At 58.8% G+C, this 22,090-nt stretch overlaps 2 protein-coding genes across 2 annotated transcripts in view; both read right to left on the reverse strand.

Annotated features, from left to right (window-relative positions):
• Positions 1-863: 863 nt before the first annotated feature.
• OPTC (opticin) lies at positions 864-3,928 on the reverse strand. The gene is made up of 6 exons (XM_075055225.1): positions 3,449-3,928; positions 2,858-2,993; positions 1,749-1,907; positions 1,444-1,646; positions 1,205-1,300; positions 864-1,084 (listed from the first exon to the last, which is right to left on the reverse strand). Exons 1-6 carry the CDS (start codon positions 3,926-3,928, stop codon positions 914-916), a joined length of 1,245 nt encoding a protein of 414 aa, XP_074911326.1. The 3' UTR covers positions 864-913.
• Positions 3,929-7,877: 3,949 nt separating this feature from the next.
• PRELP (proline and arginine rich end leucine rich repeat protein) overlaps positions 7,878-22,090 on the reverse strand; it is a 51,243-nt gene continuing 37,030 nt past the window's right edge. The window contains exons 2-4 of the mRNA XM_075054685.1: positions 19,550-19,644; positions 12,010-12,961; positions 7,878-10,152 (exon numbers count right to left, since the gene is read on the reverse strand). Of these exons, the coding sequence (XP_074910786.1) occupies positions 9,974-10,152; positions 12,010-12,946 (1,116 nt within the window). The 5' untranslated portion in view covers positions 12,947-12,961; positions 19,550-19,644 and the 3' untranslated portion in view covers positions 7,878-9,973. The remainder of the gene's footprint in view (positions 10,153-12,009; positions 12,962-19,549; positions 19,645-22,090) is intronic.

Raw genomic sequence — 22,090 nt, forward strand, 5'->3', positions numbered from 1 at the left:
CAGCTCATTTCGGGTGTTGAAAGCTGGGATGATACGAGATATTTTAACTCCCTCCGAGTGACTCTTCCCTGCTGGACCTGGGACCGTTTGGCTCCCAGGCTCCGGTGCTGCTCCAGGCTTTCTCTGCAGCTGAAGCACACCCAAACCCAGGGACACCCTCTCTCCGGGCAGAGCTCATGCTGGAGACCCCACTTAGTGCCAGGACAGCTCCCAGTCCCAGTGGGGGTCAGGGTCTCCGCAGAACAAGGGCCCTGGGACTGCAGTGGGTCTGGGGTGAGGTGATGGAGGACTCCAGTTGCCCTGTGCTCAGGTTTCCTACGGCATCTTCTTTGGGAGCGCAGGGGGACAGCCCAGCTGCGGCCACAGCTCACACTTGGGTGTGCAACACTCCTCCGGAGCCACACAGACCCACCTGATGGACCTGGGGATGGCTGAGGGGACACGCACGTCAAACCTGATGTGGCCAAAGCATCGCCTCTCTGGAGGAATGCAGCTCCCCATCCCTGTCCAGGAAACCCTGCAAGCAGACACGGAAGGGTCTTCCCAAGACCCTGGGAGGGAACTGAGGAAGAAGCGGGACACAAGGAAGTCCCCGTCTTTGCAAACCAGCACCGTTCACAAAGCAGCTGCTGGGCTGGGGCTGGGCGAGAGCTTTCTGCCGCTCTCACTGTTGAGAACAAGACACTGAATGCATTTGTAAAGTCTTCATTTTATTAGAGCTGCCTGTCCCCTGCTTCGTTTGCCCCAGGACTGAATTCACCCCTGCACGGAGGCTCAGCTCACATCGGGGTTAAATGCATCTGCCTTAACCCCACATTTTCCATGGGGCAGCAGGGTCCGAGGGGGTTTGGGGTGAGGGCATGGTGGGTCCGGGAATGCTTGCCGTTGTTTCCCAGCGTTGGGGCCGTGGGGCTCAGAAGAAGTGGCCCGTGGGCAGGCGGGGCAGGCAGAAATAGGCGTCGGGGAAGAGGCTGAGGTTGATGGGGTTGCCATCGAGGCGGATGTCCTCCAGCGCCCTGCGGATCTGGCTGTGGTCTTGGGTGTTGCAGAACGTGTCCTCGTGCATGGTCTGGATGTTGTTGTTCTGGCCAGGGAGGCAAAGGGCAAAATCAGATTCGAAGGGATGGGGAGGAGAAGGAGAGGAGGTGGTGGTGGGCTTTGCTAGACTCAGGTACAGACAAGCCTGGGTCTGGGCTCATCTCACCTGGAGGTGCAGGGAGCGCAGGCTCTCGGGTAGGGGTGCCGGGATATAATCCAGCTGGTTATCGGACAGATGGAGAAACTGCAGCTGCTTCAAGTCCTGCAGGAAGAGGGGAGAGATGAACGTCCCTGCTCGCAGCCCTGCTCCGGCCCTCTGCACCATCCCTTTTACCCCTTGGCATGGCAGGTTTGGGCTAAAACCAGCCTAGATTCATCCACCAGGCCAGCAGCCCCAGCACCCACCCGGAAAGCTTCGGGCCGGAGGCCGGTGCTGGGGATCCTGTTGAGACGGGCGTCCAGCCGGACGATGCTGCGGGGCAGCTCGGGCAGCGCCGTCAGCCTGTTCTCGGGCAGGATGAGCTCCTGCAGGCTGGGGAGCAAGCGGAAGGCATCCGCATCTGCCCAGGAGATGAAATTGCTGGTCAGGTCTATTCGCTTCAGCTTCTCTGGAGAGAGAGGAGGGAGGAAATGAACAGGGACCCACAAAGAACCGCTTATTCCCCCCATGCCCCATTGCAGAGCCTGACCATTCCCTTGCCCGGACATACTCAGTCCCGTGAAATCGCTGGCCCGGATGGCGCCGATGCGGTTGAAGCGGGCATAGAGGTATGTGGTCTCCGGCGGCAGCGGCGGGATGTGCTCCAGGTCGGTGTTGTCGCAGTAGACGGAGGTGCTGATGCACAGGCAGAGCAGGCAACTGGGCAGGACTGGGAGTGCAGAGACAACCCTTGGCATGGCATGGTATGGCATGGCACAGCTCCCGCATCCCCCACAAAGCACCGCAGCATGCAGGGAGGTGGGAGGCCATGCCCACCCCTGCCCACGTTGTGGGTACATGAAGTCTTTAGCACCCAGAGCTGTCGCAGCCCCCCAACACCTTCATCAGTGAAACAGCCCAGGGCATCTCATTAAGGGAAGGGCCAGAAACTCTGAGCCAAAAGAGCTGCTAATAAGTGAAACTGCTCAGGGCCAAATACCTCCCACGGGAGAGGGGGAGATGTAAGGTTGCCAAGCACAGCAGCGTTACACCCAGAGCTCACTTGGCCCCCTTAGTTTTTCCATGGAAGGAAACAGAACAAAAGAAAACAGTTTTGCATCGAGCAAAACATCTGTCTCAGCTGCGTGAGGGTCCTGGCAAGCCGGGCAGGGGTGGCAGGAGGGGTAAAGCCCTGTCCTTCCCACGCACATGCTCCCTCTCCTCTCCCCCAGCGCCCGCGAGCTCAGCATCCATTAGTGGGGGAGTTCAAAGCAGCAAGGCAACAATTTCCCTTTGCCTCCTACTTAATTTGTCCCAGTCCAGAGTGACAGAAAATGAATAAAGATATTTATCCCTCGCTACAGGATTTTAATTGTCACTAATCTAATTGCTACTCTGTCCGACTGTCGCAATGCCTCTGCTCATTAAAATGTTGCTGCTTTGCTGGAGCTCTTGTTTCCCAGAAATGTCTCGCTGCAGCCCTCCTGCCTGCTGTGTGATAAGACGCACCCCCAACACCCCATCTCCTCGCTGCCCGGGCAGAGCAAATAACTGCTGCTGTCTGCTGGTGGCAAAAGGATTTGCTCCCTTTTCGCCAGAGCACCAGCCCTGCTGCCCCTGGGACATGTGGCTGCATCCCATGGGAACCAAATCCCGCTGCACCCCGGGGTCTGCACTCACACTGCACGGGGATGGGTGCTGGGCGGACGGGGCTGGCGGTGGTCGGAGGCTGCAGCTTCGGGGTTTCAGCCGTGGTGCCCAGGTTTGGGAGAGCCATGGGGTCCTTGGGGCGAGGAGCCAGGGTGCCAACCTCGACCTGCAAATACAGCCTGGGTGTGAGGGCTGGGGTAGCCAAGCAAGTCCTCCCACTCCCCTCCAGCGCAGGAGCACCGGTCGAGGGGTCGAGGGCACTGGGTAGGTCTTACTGAAAATCTAGCTCCTCCTCGGAGAGCTCTCCCAGCTCAGGGTTTCAAAAAGCCCCCCCCCCCCTCATTTGCCCAGGGATGCAGGAAGCCTCATGTCCTGGCGTCCTGCAGTGATGCTCTGGCCAGGCGATGGCAGGGGACAAGGAAGCCAGTGGAGGTCAGGGTCCGGTAAAGCCTTTCCTGCCATCAGCAAGAATGGTGGAAGAGCCACCCAGGCTTGTAGGCTTGTGCAAGAGGCTGGTTCTCCAGCTATGCCCCATCCATTCCTTGGAACAAGCCCCTTTCTCGGGATGCACCCAGGGAAGACCTGTCCCACACACTGGGTGCTCTCCTGCGTCCCCCTCACCTTCGGAGCAAGGTCGCCGTAGTCATAGAGCTCCTCATAGTTGTTCAGGTCAAGGATCTCACCGTAGTTGTCCAACGTCAGGTCATAGTTGTCCAGGTCCAGGTTTTCGTAGAGTGCAAGATCAGCTTTTGGGTTCCCTGCCTTCCTCTTCTCCTTGGCTGGCACAGCCCAAGCTGCCCCCAGACACAGGCTGGCGATGCCCAGCCAGGCCAGGGTCCGCATCCTGCACCCGGCCAGGGTCACCGCTCCGAGGGCAGCGCTGGGGACCACAGTCCCCAGAGGCACACGGCTCCGACAGGGCCAGCAATGCAGGTCAGGATGGGGCCGGGTGCCCTGAAACGGTTGCGAAGCAGTGAAAGCAAAGAGGGACGGGAACGCAGGACTGGCACGCCGGCTGCAGCCAGCCCCGCTCTGCAGCCGTGGTGGGGACCGCGGCCACCACGGGGGACAAACGTCCTCCGCCCCCGGCCCCAGGAACATTACGCCGTCCCTTTTCTTTTCAGCCCATTTCACGCTCGGCTGGATGGCTGTGCAGGAGAGGCCCCGTAGCCGTGCCGGACTGCCCTCGCTTCCCGGCTTTCCCAGCCCCGAGGAGGCGGTGGGGGGGTCGGGAGGTGGTGAGGGGCTCAGGGTTCTGCTCTGGCCCCTCGAGGCAGTGGGTGAAACTGGTTGGTGGCCCAATAAACCCAGCGGCCAAGCAGAAATGACCCCAGGAGTCCTGGCATTCTGCTGCTCTCCCCTTTGCTTGCCCTGCTCCAGGTCCAAATCCTTGAGGTGCTGTTTCTCAGCCTCCAGCATCCTGGGCAAGCCAGCACCCAAGGGACCCGAGGCCACAGGGTCCCTGTGACTCGACCCTGAGCACAGGGGCTGCCTGCACGGGGACACCCCCACCGGAGTCCGTTCCCAAAGGGAGCTCACTCCCACCTGAAGCTGGCCCCTGCTCGTGGGTCCCCAGCACCCACCGTGCACCCTGTGCTGCAGCATCGCCCACCCAGCGGGCTGCGTGCCCATGTGTGCACCCACGGCAGAGCAGGCGGAGGGGCCCGGCACCCAGCACCCTCCCACGCATCTCTCCTAAACCAAATGCATTAGCAAAGACCCAGCCCAGACTTTTTGCACCCCGGTCTGAGGATGCTGCTCCCTAATTTCTGCCAGTTTCCCACAGATAAAACCTTTACAAGTGCAGCGAGCCCCGCCATGCGCATCACCGTCCCCCAACCACCCCAGCCCTGCAGCTCACCCCAGCCTGGGTGGGGGTCTGCTCGGTGCTGGAGGAACAAAAAGAAGACGGCACGGACGTACCCCCTTTCCCCTCCTCCTTGGTGTGGGAGAACCCCACTCCACTCCCGCAGGCTGGTGCACTGGCAAGGGAAGGGCTCCTGGGCTTTTAATGCGTGGAGCGGAGGGGGGGGCTGCACAGAGGGGCCTGGCACGGCCGCTGCCGAGGGGAGAGGCAGGATGCGGCCAATCAAGCCGGCAGTCCCCCACTGGGACCTTATATTGTCCGCAGGGGTGAGCCAGCCCCAGTGGTGGCTGTCCTCCAACAGCCCAGGTTTGTGTCTGGGGCTGGGAGGGGTGGGATGGGACGGGATGGGGACTGTGCTGCGCTCCCTGCCTGGTGTCCCCATGAGCGACGGGGACACACAGCCCTGGGCAGCGGGGACAGAGCCAGCTCCATCCCTGCCCCAACCAGCCCAGGTCCTGCCAAGCCAGAGTGATTTCCAGCTGTGGCCACCCCCGGGCATGCAGGAATGGCAAAGCACCAGGCACAGCCCCCCTTGCTGTTCTGGGTTTCAGCTGGGTGGGATGTTGGGGCTCGGTGAGCATCCCAGCCCTGGGGAGAGTGTGGGGGAACCCGCTGCTCCCCAGGGTTTGGGGGTCTGCACAGGCCCACCCCAGCAGCCAGATGGCTGATGATATTCTGCTCGTCCCCCCCAGCTCGCCTCCTGTGGGGCTCAGCACCACTCGCCCCTCCGCGCACCCTTGCTTTGGAAACACGGGGGTGGTTTGGGGAGGGGGAGCTGGTGCGGATGCAGGGGGGAGCATCCGAGGTAGGATGGGAGACATCCCCCATCTCCCTCTGTGCGCACCCACGTGCTTTGGGGCAGAGGGACTGCTTGATACCCCCCGGTCCTGCTTCATCCTCTGGGGGAGGGAGGGGATGTGATTGCCAGGGATGTGTCCTGTGGGGTTGGGACACCCCAGGACAGGCAGGGTGTGCACGGCAGCCCCCCCCCCGGGCTCGTTGCAGCGCTGGGCAGCCTTGTGCACACACAGCCACCCACTGCTGTAAAAATGTTCTTCTCTCCCGCAGGCAGATCGCAGCCCACGCACTCACCCACCCGAGACATCGCACCCATCTGCCGGTGCTTGCTGGGCAGGCGGGGACACCCTGGTAGCCCCCCACACACACACCAGTGGGCACGGGCTTTGTCCACACACCCGCAGCCCCCTCGCCCCCAGCGTCCCCCCTTGCCAGGACAGCCCCAGTCCTGCTCAGCACGGAGCAGAGCAAAGGGCCGCCGCTAATCTTCGTTAAGCCCCTCATTAGGCGGCTGGCTCAGCAGCCACCATGATGGAGGCAATGTGGCAGCTGGGGGGGGGCATTACAGCTGACCCGGTGCCTCGGCTCCTCGGAGGGGCTGCAGGCACTTGTCCAGGGTCGGATGCTGAGTCCCCCCTTCCCCGGGGAGCGGGATCTTTGGTGCAGCACGGCTGGAGGGGACATGGCCTTTGGATGGCACCTTCTGCCCCAGCTCGGGGGGACATCGGGGGGGGGCAGCTCCTGCCCGGCAGCCCAGCATGGGGGAAACTGCTGCAAAGCAAAAGCCTGGGCTGACGAGGGTCCCCGAGGGACCTGGGGTCCCTGTTTTGCTGCCCTTAGAGAAGCAGCCGGTGTCCGTCCTTCTGCCCGCTTCTTCCCTTGTCCCCCGAGGCAGCGGCACCTCGGCAGCCGCAGCGAACACCCGCACGCGTGGCATCGCCCGAAGGGTCGGTGCAGACCCTCACGGCAGGGGAGGTCCCTGCCTCAGGCACCCACAAGTGGGCTGGGGGGGGGGGGGGTGTCACCGGCTGCAAGGGGGCTTGATTTGAGCAGTAACTCCTCCTGCTCCAGACTGCCTCTCGCCATATCCAGCTGCTCCCCAGTGGGCCCACGCTCTCACTCCAGCACCGGGAAGATCAGCACCCACCATGCTGAGGAGCCCCCTTTGATGCCCACCCCAGCAGCCCCACTCGGCTCCCACACACACACACTAACGAGGGGTTTCCAGCCTTCCCCGTGACCCCACAACACACACGGCGAGGGGAGGGCTTCCCACGCCGATGGCCCAGGTCCCATTCCCAAGGTGGCACAGCGACTGTTTGCAGAGAGAAAAAACGAGCCCCCCCCCCCTGCTTTTTCGGTGCTCGGCTCCCCCAGGAGACAGGGCTGACTTCCCTGGGGAAGCAACAAGCGAATGTACGCCCGAGAGTGCATGATTCACGCCCCGATGACAAAATACGGAGATTTTATTCTCCGGCACAAAAACATAAGGGGAGCTCGCTGCCTGTGCCTGCTCTGCGCACACACACGCACACGCATCCCCTCCTGCCAGCGTGCACGCTCCCGTGAGCAGCCCCACGCCGCAGCCCATGCGTTTGCACCCACGCCCACAGCCGTCCTCCCTCTCCGCTCATGATTCACGTGGGGAGAGCAGCAGCAAGAGGAGATTTTTGAAGCTGCGGCGACGGGCAGAAGGATAAGTCGCTGCCTACACCCGTTCTGCTCGTGCGAAAACGCGCACGCGCCCCGCAGGACCGCAGCCCTGGGGATGGATGAGGGCTCATTGCCGTAGGTGGGAGAGATGCCTCCCCCCTGGCTGCCCCCGTGCATGCCCTGAAGCTCCTCCGTGCTGCTCTCCCGGGGCAAACTCACCCCAGGGACGTTTGTCCGGCTTCCCTGGGAGCATGAAGGTGACGTGGGTGCAGCTCAGCCCGAGTTCACACACCCTGCCCCGACACGCAGCGCGGGCAGCCATCGCCTTCTCCCAGCTGGCTTGCAGGGATGACATCGCCCATCAGCTGCAGCCACGACCCTGGGAGCTGCAGACGAGGTCGGGCTCTCTTAATTAGCAGAGGTGCTCATTAAGACAGGGACATGCTCCATAAGCTCGCCCACCGCCGCTCCGCAGGGAGGTTTTGCAGGCGTGCCTGCTGCTTTGACACTGGCGCTGCTGGCGAGTCCAACCCAGCACCGGTTCGAGCGAGGGCACACCACAACCAACCAAGCCCACCAGCCTCCCGCTGAAGGGACCCCCGGGGTCTCCCAAGCTCCGACCGGTGGGAAGGTTGGCCCCAACAGAGGAAATCTGGTCCTGAATGAAGCGGCAGCTCCCGTGCAGGAAGGAAGATGAGGATGGATCAGAGAGAGGCAGGTCCAACCGCGGCTCTGGGTCCTTTGTGAATCATTTTATTTTCACTGCTGCGGAGAGTAGGAGTGAAAATACCATTAAGTTGAAATCAGTTGAGAACTACATATGTCTCTAGATATATCTGTACAGTCTACCAGTATATATACACATTATATATAAATATATACATAGGGTCTCCGGGTTTAAGGTTGAAACCTGTCGAACCCAATAAAGCCCACTGGAGGAAGATTTGGAGAATAGACTTTTATGGTGAGAAAACAAGCCTGAATTAGCACGGGGGTTTCATGAACCTTCCAGCGCTGGGAAGGGGGGAGCACCCAGCTCGCAGGGTCGCTGGTGTGTCCCCAGGCTGCGGGGAGCATCCCTGTCCCATTCCCAGGGAGTGGGACACAGTGCCCATCCATGCCCATCTCAGAGAAGGGTCAGTTTTGGTGGCTGAACACAAAGGAGGTAACAGCTGGTTTCTTTGGTCTATTGCTTTAATGCTTATTTCAGTTGGATTTTTTTTTTTTTCCTCTAATGCTTGGCCTTAAATCTAAATCCTGAGAATCAGGAAGAAAAAAAGAGTATAACCTCCCCTAAACCCAGACACCCTATATATGCAGGTACAGCTATCAAAGAGGGAAGCAATACATGTGAAAACAGGGAGAAGGGGGAATAAAAAATAGCTCTTCCAAAAGAGTAATTCTTCCTTTTTCTTTTTCTTTCATTTTTTCTAAAAAAAAAAGGCAAAACCAGTCGTGTTTGGTTCAAGAAAGCAACAGAGAGTAAAACTTCCAGGAGGTGGGAGTCAAGGCAGGAGGGCAGAGGGACTGTGAGAACAGAGCGGAGATCTCACGGGTCAACCCAGCCCCGGCAGAGCCCGAGTTTACACCCACGGCAGCATCTGACCCCAGATACCTAAATACGAGTGTCCCGCTGGCATCGCTGCAAAGCAGCCAGCTCTGCTTTGCCCCCGGGGAGGGGGTCCCATGCCCAGGACCGGTCACCAGCATTGGGGTCCCACAGGTTTTGGGTCCTGCCTGCTTTGGGGAGAGCAGGGGTTAGCTGGAAGCAGCGGTGCGCAGCCGATGCGCTGAGCCCTGCATCCCCACAGCACGGGGAGGATGCAGGATGCTGGGAGGGGGCTGCGGCACCATGGACTGATGCTGCTGGGGGGGTTGTCTGGTGGGGACGAAAGCCTGGGAGGGGGCTGGTCTTGCAAAGGAGGATGCGTGGTGTATTGCTGCGGGGAAGGTGCAACCCACGCAGGGCGCAGGAGAGCCCAGCTCCAGCTGCAGGGGCCAGACGCCCTCCCTGCTCCCTCCTGCCAAATTCACACCACCACGAGGGAATAAACCCCTCGGCCTCCAGAGCAATGCAGAGCCAAGGCCAAAGCCCCCCAGGAGAGCCCAGGCTGGAGGAGCGTGTCCCTCGCCCCGGGGGCCCTGGGACGTGGCCACGAGGTGTCGTTGCCGGTCCTGCCGGTCAGTGCCAGACCTGGCCACCCTCCTCCTGCACGGATCCTGCTCCCCTTAGCCACCCCGCCACCGGTACACCCGGCTGGCATCGCCCCGCATCCTAAAGCTACAGGGTGGCCATCTGCAGCCTTGGCACACCAGCCCAGGGCATCCCTCCTCCACCTCCGTCACAGCTGCGGCCACCCGGAGCAATGATACGACCCAAGTCCTGCAGCGAGGTTGACCCCTGGGCTCCCTCATCAGCTCCATCCAGAGATGCTTTTTTGGCTTGGACCGAATCCAGCCTCCCGAAACTGCCGGATGGAAGGGGAGAGAACAGACCCAGCTCCAGGGCTGGCCTGGGGGAGGGCAGAGGAGGCAGAGCCCACAGGCAGGGAACTGGGGTGAGCGTGGCAGCCACCCCGGGCTGATGCTGCGGGCTGGGACGGCTGCTGCGACGCGGTGCTGTCCTGCAGGCAGTGGTCCCCAAGGATGCACACACCACGCGTGTCCACGGCCACTGCAGGGGAGGAAAGGGGGAAAGGCAAGAGGGATGGAGGCGGGATGTGAGCAGGGGGAGAGGGAGGCAAAGAGGGTCCCACATGTCAAACACCGGCGGGGGTCAAGTCTCTGTGCAAAGCCAAGTCCTGGGAGAGGCACGCTGCCGGGCAGGGTTAGAAAACCACGGACTGCAGGAGGCGGAAACACATCATCAGGTCCAAGGGGATGGGGGGTTTCAGGAGATTCCCATCCAGCCGCAGGTACCGGAGCCGGGGCACGCTGTCCAGGTCGGAGGGGGAGAAGTCCTGGATGGACATCAGCGAGGTGGGGCAGATCTGCGTCCCGTTGATTTCTGCAGAGAGGAGAGGAAAAGCGGGGTGCACGTTAGAGGAAAGGGAAGACAGAGAGGGATGCTGGAGACCCCCCTCTCTGCCTGCCTTTCTGTCAAACCCCAAAATGGGGTTGCTTTGCTACCGAGGGGGAGAATCCCCAGCCTCTCCCAGAAGACGGCGCTACCCCAGCGAGAGGAAAATCTTGCTTTTGTTCAGAAATGAAGTAGGTCACGTTCAGCCAAAGCGCGATGAGGGATGCAATGTCATTTGAGAGAGAAAAGGGATTATTTCAAACACGAAACCTGCCGAGCCAGCCCTAAGCCTTCAAAAAAAACATCAAGGAAATATGCTCCAGCACCGTTACACTGAAGATAACGTCAATAACCGGCTCGTTGCTTGCTTCTGGATTTCCACGTGTTTCTCCCCACCCCAGGGCCTGCATTACAGAAAATAAACCTGGGGATTCTTATGTTGTTACCCAACTCCAGGGACTGAAACCTTATAGAAGCTGGGTAAAATAGGCAAAAAAAGAGCTGGGACATGATGTGCATGGCCACGCAGGCATCTCTCCATGGAAAGTCCTAGCAGGGCCTGGGTACCGGTGTGTGTGAACCCAGCAGCAGTCACCACCTTTGCCCCAAAGTGCCCCTTGGCTCCAGTTTGGTGGAGTTTAAATAAAATGCAGATTAATGGCCATCAAGTGTTCATCACTGCATCATTATTCCGTGGGAACCGACTCCGGTGGCCCCTTGAGAGAAGGGATGTGCCTCTGTGAGGGTTTTGTCCCTCTCCCTGGCATTACATCCCATAACGTTATTAGTGCTTGCCTGCAAAGAGCAGCTTTCTTGCTCGTCTGTTCCTGGCTCATGTTCAGCACCCTGTTTGGGCAGGACCTGGCCCACTAAAGCTGCTCTGTGATTTTACAACCCCTCTTTGGCAGTGGACCACTCTTACATATAAAGCCACGTGCCATCACTGCGCGATAAACACCGCAGCGTGGAAGTGCTTGTGTCACACCACTTGGGACCAGTGTCCCGCCCGGTGGCTGCTTCACAGGTGAGTAATGCCCTGGGTGGGTCCTGCAGCCCCCATACACCCCACCACAGCCAGAAATAGAAGAGCCCAGCGCACTTTTCCCAGGGCACATGGAGGGTTTCTGGCTGGAGCACCACGTTCTTGCTCCCCCGTGGATTACAAGGACAGCAGGTTGCTGGACCTCTAATAGCAGAAACATCTGGGGTGACCAGGAATGGGTCTCTGTCCTCTTCTCGAACATGCTAGCTATGTTTACACATTTCACAGGCCAGCACCTCTCCCATGAAATTGCAGTGCTTTGCCTGGAACGGTGTGAAACTGCCCCAGTTGGTTTGCCAAGGCAACCGCCATCACAGCCTTGTTCTCCCTGTTCCTTCCTCTGTGAGGCTCAGCTCGAGAGCTAAGCTGGGTTATTTCTAACCATCTTGACTGCGTATTTGGCATCTGTTCTTAAAATATGTGCACCGACTCTCCTTTTTAAATATCCCTATTTCTGAGCCCTGCTGGGGAAGTAACTATTTAGATGGCAGGTGGCCCCAAAGAAGAGCTGCCCATGGCAAGGAACAAGAAAAGCCCTGCAGCACCAGGGGGAATTTAGCTCTGCTCCTCAGTTACCATCCTCACCCTCAGGCCACCCTTCCCCACGTGCAAATCCATCCCCCTTAGGGCTTTATTCACCTACAAAGAGCCCCCAGCTCATCTCACCACTGCATCCCCCTTTGAAGGATTCACATCCCACTGGGTGAAAAATGACCTTTTTCAATGAAACACTTGCCATCCTCAAGCCCATCTGCTCCCCCTCAGACCTCACCACAGCCTCCCGACCAGCCAGTGCAACTCACTTTCAATGGAGTTGTTATTCAGGTAGAGGTGCTCCAGCTTGGGGCTGATGAAAGGGACGTTGGTGAGCTTGTTGTGGGCCAGGTGCAACACCAGCAAGTTGGTGAGGTTGAAGGAGTTCTTGGGGAGCCCCTTGTCAGAGATCTGGTTGTAGTTGAGCCGGATGAATGCCAGGTTGGGGAACTCCTTGAAGTAGTCACTGGGGATGTCCTCAATGTTGTTCCTGTCCAGGAAGAGCTGGTGGATGGCATTGGGCACCCCGGGGGGCATTTTCCTCAGGATGTTGTGGGCAAGGTTGAGTTGCATGAGGTTCTTGAGTCCCTTGAAGGTGTTTTTGTTGAAGACCCCATCGCTCAGCTTGTTGTGGTGCAGATCCAAGAGCACCAGGTTCTCCAACTTGTTGAAGACCCCAGCAGGGATCTTGGAGATCTGATTCCTGCTCAGACGCAGCTGCTCCAGGTTGGGTGGCAGGAAGGAAGGCACCTCCTTGAGCTGGTTCTTCTCCATGTAGAGGAAGATGAGGTTTTCCAGCTTCTCCAGGACCCGCCTGTCCACCTTCCGGATGCGATTGTTGTCTAGGTTGACCCATTTCAGCCCCGTGGCATTCCTGAAGGACTCCTCCGGGAGGTCATCGATGAAGTTGTTCTGGAGGTAGAGGTAGTGGATGCGGGACGGGATGATGGGGACCTTCCGCAGGTTGCGGCTGTCACAGTAGAGGGCAGAGGGGAAGTCTGGAGGGCAGTAGCATTCTCGGGGGCAGTCAGGGAAGACGGAGGGGGGACCCGGAGGCAGGGGTGGAGGCAGCTCCGTGGGCTCGACGGGCTCAACGAACTCAGGAGGTGGGCGGGTGGGTTTCCGTGGAGGCTTCCTCCGCTGCCCGCTCACCTCTGAGATCAGCACAAGAACAAGCGGGAGAAGCAATCTGAAGGCCACCTTCATGGTCCAGATGTTTCCCTGAGGGAGGCAACAAGAAGAGGTGGGTTAGGAAGCGCCTGATTTAGGTACTGCATCATCTCCCATCTCCCTCATCACTGACAGGCAGGAATTTACCCCACATCCCTGCCAGTAATCTGCTATTTTCTCTCCTTCCCCTTGGAAGTCATCTTTAAATCCAACCCCTCTCTAGAGCATGAGTCACTGAGATCCCCTCTCTCTGGCTCAGCTTTATACCATAGAGGGGGGTGTTGGGTTTTTTTTATTTGGTTTTGGTTTTTTTTCACATGCCACCCCCAGCACTGCCCCGCAGAGCCTGGCCCCCTCGGGAGCCCCAACACCACTGTGACCTCTCTCTGAAGGATAGATTGCCCGTTCAGACACCTTGATGGATTAGGCTTAATTTTGCACTTGAGCCAAAAAATCAATGATTCAGTAGCAAATTGGCTGAGTGACAGTATTGGGAGGCCAGCGGCAGTTAGCGGGGCAGCAAAGATGGATGGCCCTGTGCTTCAGGGACAAGGCTTTAATGCAGGACAGCCCATTTTCAAGGCTGTGTGATAAAAAGGATATTTGCAAGATTACGCATGGGCAATAACAAAGGTGTTTGGCTATACGGCACCCTGTGCTGCTCAAATAACTGATCCATCACCTCCAGTCCCACTGCAGGGTGCTGGGCTGGGCTAGTTATCTGGGGAGACTCCCAGGAGGAGTGGGAGATCTGGAGGGATCAGGCGAGGTCTCTGCTTGCCCCAAGCCAGGGATTTTCCCCTGGACACCAGCCCAACACCTTACACATACCACCTCTCCCTCTTCTCTGGGTCATTATCAAACTCATGAAGGCTGCCTGTCCCCTCTCTGCCCTCCCCGCTGCTGCCTGGAACAGCAGCAATCATCCTTGCAAGACTGTTGCTGGTAGCTCTCCAACTGATGCCTTGGAGGATGGAGGGATCCAGCTTGTTGCAGATGAGCTCCCCAGAAAGCCCTGTGCAGAAGGTGCTTTGGATGCTCTGACACTCCCTGGGGCCAGCTGGAGCAGACCAGGCTGTGGGCTTCCTGGGCAGATACCTCGGGGTGCTCGCCAGGCTTTTCCCAGCGGCATTTGTCACCCCAGCAGGAACAGAGCCGAGCTGGATGCACAGCGAGGCAGATGGAGGAGCGAGGCAGAGGCAGGGTGGGAAAGAGAATCAAGTGAGATGAGACAGGGAGGAAGACAGGGAAGAAGATGAGGAGACTCAGAGGAAGATGGATCTCTGGGCGAATGGAATGACTGCTGTGGGAGCCAGAGCTGCTGGGACTGGAGCATGGGGCAGAAGCCATTGGTGATGCTGGCGCTGGCGATGCTGATGCTGGAGAGAAATCGGGCTCTCCCGGCTCATTGCTCTCTCCCATGCGACGTGACAGAGTGGAGCTCGCTGGCACGCAGCCCTGCCGTCGTGGCCACAGGGACCAGCGGCACCGGTGCCGTGGATGCAGCCAGCCCCGCTCGGCTCAGCGTGCCCGGTGGGAGCAGCAAACAGTCAGGGCTCAGCCGGGCACATCGCGTTTGCCTTTGGGCAGCAGCAGGGAAATGTCCCCAGCCCTCATCTGACCAGCAAGCAGCGCAGACCAACACTGCTGGGGTAGCCCCCCGCCACACCACCCCCCTTTTGCTTAGAGCTTCCCAGCAGTGTCCGCATCCCACCCAGGGACGCCCTTAGGGCCCTTCGTTAGGCCACTGCTCCCAGAACTGCGCCAGCCCGGCTCCCTTTGAAGTGATCCCATGCATTCCTGGGGCTCCAAGTAATTGACTTTCTCCAAGAAAAGATCCTGTTCTTGCTCCCCCCCCAGGCCCAGCCTGTTACTTTCCTACTTTCCTTTTTGTCTTGCTCGACTCCCATCTGGCTCTGTTTAACCCTACAAGCCTCAGATGCCTGCTGTTTTCAATCAGAGCTCTGGCATCTCGCTGGGGGAAGGGAGGAACAGGGGAAGAGCAACGGGGTCCAAATGCTGCCAGATATTCAGCTCAGCAGTGCTGCAGTACGTCCCCTTTGGGGATGTACGTGCGTGCTTCTGTGTTGTAAGAGTTCAGATTCAACGGCGGGCTGCAGAGAACGGGCAAATTCATGACAGGGAGCTGCTCTACGTGCAGTCCCCTCCCTGGCCCTGCAACACCCTGCTCCTGTCCCAGTCACGTCCCTCCCTGCACGTGGCTCTCCCCCCACCTTGTCCCAGACCTTTCCATGGGATTTTGCCTCCGCTCCAAAACTCAGACCTGGATTTTAACACCCACAACGCCTGGGGGAGTGGCGGGGGTTGAGGTCTGCATTTGGCCTGTTGCAGAGGGGAGGAGGCAGCTGGGACACGATATTCCAGCCAGTACACGCTGCAATCCGGGCGTTCGGCGATGCTCAGCTCCGGCCACCCGGCAGCCGCCCCGGGCAATGTCACAGAGAGGGTGGGGGACAGGGCAGAGCTGTCACCCCCTTGGTCTCAGGAGCTGGGTGAGCTGTCAGCCCTTCCAGGAACGACCTGGCCCCGCACAGCCTGCACCATCCCCTCTACATGAGGCTTTAACGCTGCAGATGTTTAGGGACTCGGCATATAGCAGAAATAGTCAACGAGCCAGAAATTCAGGCTGGAGAGCGGCAGCATCATGTGGCATTTGTCAGCACAGAAGGAAAGTGTCGGGAGGCAGATGCAGCCCCTTTAATCTGCTGTACCGCCTGCCACCCGCTGCCACGTCCCCACGGGGACTGCCGCAGCCCCTCTGCCCATCACAGCCAGGCAGAGCCAGCGCTGCCACGACCCTTCTCGGCTGCCGGTACCCACCAGCCTCTCCCTGCAAAACTGCAGCTCCCGGCAGAGGCTCTACGCACCGCTCCCCAGCCTGCTCCGGGAAAGCAGGACCCATTTCCAAGCAATCTGCAGGAAACCAGTTCACAGCCAGCAGTCCCCGCAACAGCCCTGCCTCCAGAATAACGGGGATGCGGGAAGCCTGAGGCCACCACCAGCTTTACAATTGCCTCCAACATGCTAGAAGGTTCAAAGCCAGCTCTCCCTGGACCTGACACAGTCGGCAGTCTGTTCTCCATCCAGTTTCATGCAGTTGAATTTACTGGCGTGAACGCAAGCAGCCAGATTTCAAAATCCCACACCCTGATTCTGCACAAGCACCGGCTGCTGAATCCGCGGCCAGAGCCATGGCACGGTGCCTGCTCTGCAAATGCCTCCACTCGACCTTTCTCACCGCTCCCTGACGGACAGGACAGCTTGGATCCTGGGTACCCACAAGGAATCCATGCAACTGGAATAAAGTTAAATCATGAAGCAATGAATGCATTCAGGAAACCAACCACCTGGTGTGGAGAAAAGGCTCAATTCATGGACAAAAACAGTTCTGACACCCCTGAGCAAGACCAAGGCACCCAACAGATGCCACCCCAGGGGTTTTTCCCAGAAAGAGGCAGCTGCTCCCTCAGTCATCACATTACAATTGACAAAAATTCGGCACAACAGCTGGAAATTCCAGCCCCAAATGCCACTGGTGTTTGCTTTCCAAATAGTTTACCTTCGCTGCATCTCACTAACCCACAGCTCCCAAGCAGTGCTCCCTGCCAGCCCAGTGACTGGTGCCAAGGGCAGGCAAAAATCACAACCTCCGGGGCAAGAGCGAGCTATGTAAAGGTCACTGGGGGATTTGTCACTGGCAGAAGTCCCAACGCTGTCCCTTGGGTGCCTTCTGCCCTCCCTGCCTCCTCTTGCAGCAGTTAGATACGCAGAGAGCAGCAGCTGGCTCTGGACAGCTATCACCCATCTATCCGGGATCCCTGCTTCCGTGGAGGGGCTGGGAGGGATAAAGGGAACTTTTAACTTTGGGAGGAGAGGAGAAAGCCTAGATGGCTGGACCAGGGATCCTTTCCAGCCTGTTGCCCATAACCCTGCTAGCTCCCTTCACAACTTTCCCACTGGGACCCCCAATTCCCATCATCCCTGCAGCCCCCAGGCTGCAAAACACCCCCACCCAGCCTGAGAACTTGCACCTTGGAACAGAACAAGGAGGGCAAGCTAAAAATAACCAAAAGGAGCCAGCAAAGCTCCCTCGTCAGCTTCCCTCGTGTCCAACCACCGCCAACAGCCTGTTCGTGTCTCTGCAAGAGTCTGGGTCTGATCAGCTGTAACTAAAACAGGGAGCTCTTTATCCAGCGGCGCTGGAGAGCTGGGAATGGTGGAAAAGGACTAAATACGGTGCAAGGCTGTCCTCCGAGGGGAGGGCAGACACGCTGTCACCCAGGCGTCCCCAGGGGACCAGAGCCCTGATGCAACAAGCAGCTCTTCTCGCCCTTTCCCAGCACTTTCCCAGGGAGAAGCGGAGCCGCAGGCAGCCTGCTTGGCTGGGGCTGGAGCCAGCGCACCACCGAGGCAGCCGCGGGGGCTCGGCCCCCCGCCGCCTTTCTTCTTGCGGGGATAGTGCTCTGTCCACGCAGGGGATGGGTGTCTCAGGAGACCCTGCCAGAGAGCAGCTCGGCCGTGCTCCTGGGCTCTCGAGCAAGACTTTTGGGCTCAGCCCGAGGACTGCAAGACACGGGGATGACAACGCACGGCTCCACTGTCCCTTCTGCATGCCAGGAGCGTTTCCTCACTGTACCACAGTCACCGGACTCATTGCGAAAGGCTTGTTGCGTTCACTGCTCCCTCCAGCAACCTCCTCCCGCAGCAGGGTCTGTGGGAAGGCAGTCCTGGCAGAAAACACCTTTCTGCTGCCTTCTCCATGTCAGCAATTCCTCCCTCCTCCTCCCTCGCTGCATGTCCCGACCCTTCCCAGGGCTGCTCCCGGCTCAGCCCGCCCGCAGATCTCTCTGCCACACACGGTGGAACTGGCTGGACACAGACAAAAGCAAATCACGGGAGAAGATTTTGCCAAAGCGACTGCAGCCCGGCCCCTCAGCCTGCCCCCCATGCACACCCTGCTCCCCTCCAAGCAGACACCTCGCCTTGCTCCCCCCTGGCTCTGCTTTCTCTAAGGGTGGGAAACTGCTCTGATGCCTTATCAGCTGCTGATGCCTCATCCCTCCCTTCCAGCCTCTTCCCAAGGGCAGAGGAAACCTCCCACAGCTGCGCTTTTATCTCTTCCCAGGTGAAAACACTCAGCCCCTCGCCTCCCCCTTTCCCCAGGGCAGCAGGGACACCCAGCACCCTGCATTTCGGCTCCACGCTGTCTGTCCGGGGCCGAGGAAAGGGTGCTTCCCAGGAGGCAGCTCCGACAGCTTGTGGGATGCCATCGGCCGATCACCACATAAGGAAGGCCCATGATCGCAGGCTCCCAGGAAAGTTTCCAAGCCCTCATGTGCGACATGCTTTGTGTCCAGCTGCCAAGGGGATGAATTTCCATTTTCTGCCTTGTAGATGCTTTTCCTAAAACTCTCAGACAGGGAAGGGCGAGTTTGGGGTGAGTCTTTTCTGTGCAACAAACCCCTTTTCCCAGAACTTCAGCGAACATCATCGCTGCCCTGTTGCTTCCTCCCATCATCTCCTGCCTCTGCCAGAGCCGAGACAAAGAGCTGGCTCCAAACGGGACCCACACGGCAGCTCACCCCATGGAAGGGTGCGGGGAGAGGGCTGCACCTCTCCGCCTGCCTGGATCAGGCTCAAATCTCGGTGATGGAGGCAGCAAAAGTGGTGTTACATGACCTGGGCATGGTCGATGTGATTCAGGCAGGGCTCTGCCTGCCAGGCAGGAGAGAAGGGCTTTATCACCTACATTTTGGGCAGAAAACCAGCTTGCTGAAAAGTGCCCCTGAAGCATCGAGATGCTGTTTGGTTGCTCTCTCCCACCTCGCTCTCAAAGCGGCGCAATGCTGGTCCTCTCCGCAGGGCAGGAAAACTCCCTGCTCCCCGCTCCGGCATGGGAGTGAGGGGCTGCGCACATCCCCCCCTCCCACAGGACCAGGACCCCCCAGACCCCCCCAGTCCCCAGCCATTTCCCCAGCCTGCTCAGCACAAGGAAGGTGCCTTAACCCGACGTTACCAAAGGCTCCCTGGCAGCAGTCCTGGCTCCGGAGGTGTCCGCTCGCCTTTCAGTCTCTCCCCCCTCCTTGGACGCTTTCCCTGCTGCTTTCCAAGGCAGGGGACTGTCCTGGGCATGGCTCAGGCTGTGCAGCCCCCCACACACACACACACACCCCCGGCACCCCCAGCTCTGCCTCCCTGGCCGCAGAGCCAGAGCCGAGCGTGCGTGGGGTTGTGAGCGTGTGAGAGCACAGGTCGGGGTGGGGGAGACAAGGGGGTCCTCACCCCCGCAGAAAGCTCCTGGCAGTAGCTGCAACACTCTCTCACACAGGACTTTCCTCTGACTTTGCAGCCCCAAGTTCCCCCCCCCCTCCACCCCAGCCTGCCCCGTGCCGAGAAAAAACTCTTTGCAACGAGAGAAAAGGGAAAGAACAAAGACTCCAGCTGCTGAAGAATAGAAAAACCAACAAGAGGAGAGGAAAAAAAAGGAAGAGCAGATGCTGCTTTGCATGTAAGGGAGGCTGGAGAGGGCAGGAGCATCATGGACCAGTGCAGCGTCCTGGATCGGAGGGTCAGGCAAGGCAAGAAGACCCTGGGGGAAAGCACCTGCCTACAGCTTACCTGTGTGCACCTCTCCCTCCTCCTGCCTCTTATTAATCCCCAAAACAAGTTTCTCTCTGGCTGTCTCCCTCCTCCTCCTCCTCCTCCTCCTCCTCCTCCTCTCGGCACCGCGGCTCCGCCACGAGTGAGCCTCGGCCGAGCACGGGGGTTTTGTTCCTGGGAGCCGCTGGCCGAGGGTGGGTGGGAGCGCGGGAGGCGGAGGGCTGGGACGAAGGCACGATGATGACAACAATAACGTCTTTATCTGGCAGCCAAGCGCTGCGGGCTCTGCTGCGCACACATGGCCTGCCTGCCGGAGGGCTGGCGTTTAATAACAATTCCTTCTGCTGCGGAGGCTGCTCGGAGCCCGTGTTTAAAAACAAAACTAATTAATAATTTAAATAAGCCCTTCCCTTGCCACGGCCCCTGTTTTTTCCAGGAGCGTGTGTTTGGGATGGCGCTTTCCAGCAACACGGCTGAATCGCAAAAGGGGTGCAGAGCACGGGGGTTCGGCGTGTGTCACCAGCCAGCCCGTCCCCGGGGGGTGTCCCACCCGGGTCCCCCACCTGCCCAGAGTGACTTCCAACTGCCCCCCAGCCCTGCTGAAGGGAGCCAGCCCTGTGCCGGGGTCTCTGCTCCTGCCTGGCAGATGGCACCCTGTAAAACATGAGGCAGGGTTCATTTGCTCCCAGCCGGTGATAAGCTTTAATTTAAATCCTGATGGCACTTAATAAAGAGAAGGGAGGGGAGCCACGGCAGTGCCATGCAGCCGAGCGGGCCACAGGCACGGGGCCACCGGGTTTTGCGTGGAGCCTCAGACAGATCCCGGGCTGGAAAAACCACTGTGCACCGAGAGGACATGGCCGAGGGACTGCTGGGGCTCCCGAGCGTCTGCTGGGGCAGGCACGTTTGTGGATGCTCAGGGGGGACGTTTCTGCTCCAAGGAGCCCAGAGGCAGCCTGGGACCTGTTGCCTATTCAAAGCTCTCAGGCACAGCCCAGGCATGAGCAAGGAACCCCAGGCGGTGGGGGGCACAGCAGCCACGGGGATGTCCCTCCTACAGGCATCCCTGTCCCAAGCATCCCTGGGATGTGGGGTTCAGGGGGCAAGGGGTCCTCTCCCTCCCCGTGAGCAGTCTTCTCTCCAGCCTAAGCCGATCTGCAGCGAGGGCCAGGAAACTCGAGCTGCTTTGGCTCATTGAAAACCAGTCCAAACCCTACTGGAGGCTGGCAGCCATCCAGGAGGGTCCGATCCTGCACTCCCACACTCAGCTGACGGTGGCTACCAACAGCGAGTTCTAACAGCCAAAATCAGACCCTCCCCCAAAGTTCCCACCCGCTGGGCTCCCCCACTTTGCCCTGGGCTCCCCGCAACCCTTAAATATATTTGTTCCCGACACGGTGCCCTTCCCCTTACCCCAAAAATGGAGTATTGCTGGTGAGTGATGCCCGCTAACTGCCAGGAGCAGGATGGTCCGAGGGCAGAGCCCTGGCCTTGCAGCGAGCTGGGGCACACGGATGCCTAAAAACCAGCAGGTAGCTCGAGTGCAAGCCAGGAAAAAGAATGGAGAGAAACCACATAGGTATTTCACATTGTTTAAACAAAGGGTCGAGATGGAGACATGTGCTTGCCAGCTGGAGGAGGATCAGAATCAATAGGGAAAGAATATGCTGTTTGGAGATTCATGCCAATTGCTTTAAAAACTAGTCAAAAGTGCCTAAATCCATGGGGACATGTTTCATGGGGTTTTTTCCTGCTAACTAACAGATACTCAGCTGGGCACTGAAAGGGGGAAACTGAGGCACCAAATGGGGCAATTGCTTGCACAAAAGTCACCCTGCAATGTCAGCATGTAAAGCTTTCATATCCTAGACCTTATCCACCATGCTGTCTGACCTGCGAAGCTGCTAACACAGCTCCTGTTGCTGGGAAGCATGAAAACCTTCAGCAAATCTGGCGAGTATAAATTTTGCTCTCAGCCAAGGGACTTTGTTTGTTGAATTTTCTTTCTGCAGGAATTTCTTTCAGTGTCCAAGTTTCAAATCCACCATCAAAGACGTCCTTTTAAATTTTTAAGACGCAACAGGCTGCAGCCTTGAATGTGGCTCTGGGCACCCCGTGCTCGGTTTATTCTATGTCTGGAGCAAAATCTGGCCCTGCTCTTGCAGGCAAAAGGGATGACAGAGTGTGGCCATGGAGCAAACCTGCTCTCATGGCTCTTGTTGGCTTAGGGAGATCCCAGTTTCAGTGCCTTTGCTGTGGACTAGCAGCATCCCGGTCATCCGTGGTCCCCTGATGCCGCGTCCCTGCAGTTTATCCCCTTTCCCGGCCATGGCCTGTTTGTTCTGCAGAGGTTTGTAACAGAAATACCGCTTTGGTCTGGCGGAGGAAGGAGAGGAAATGTTTGAGCATGAAAGCACCAGGAGACAGAGCCAGGGCTGCGAGAACGGCCTGTCTCGACCAAGGGCAACATGAGGGACAGCCATCGAGCGAGTAAACATGGAGGAATGTGGTCCCCAGCGAGCCCGGAGCCTGCATCCCACCAGCCCATCAGGCACAGTG

The sequence above is a fragment of the Buteo buteo genome, chromosome 23 (assembly GCF_964188355.1).
Source record: "Buteo buteo chromosome 23, bButBut1.hap1.1, whole genome shotgun sequence".
In the NCBI taxonomy this organism is placed as follows: domain Eukaryota; kingdom Metazoa; phylum Chordata; class Aves; order Accipitriformes; family Accipitridae; genus Buteo; species Buteo buteo.

Coding starts and splice junctions, on each gene's coding strand:
- OPTC (XM_075055225.1), bottom strand. CDS start 3,928: ATGTTCCTGGGGCCGGGGGCGGAGGACGTTTGTCCCCCGTGGTGGCCG. Junction 1,647..1,748: donor CAGCGATTTCACGGGACTGA/GTATGTCCGGGC, acceptor CTCTCTCTCCAG/AGAAGCTGAAGCGAATAGAC. Junction 1,301..1,443: donor TCCGGCCCGAAGCTTTCCGG/GTGGGTGCTGGG, acceptor CTCTTCCTGCAG/GACTTGAAGCAGCTGCAGTT.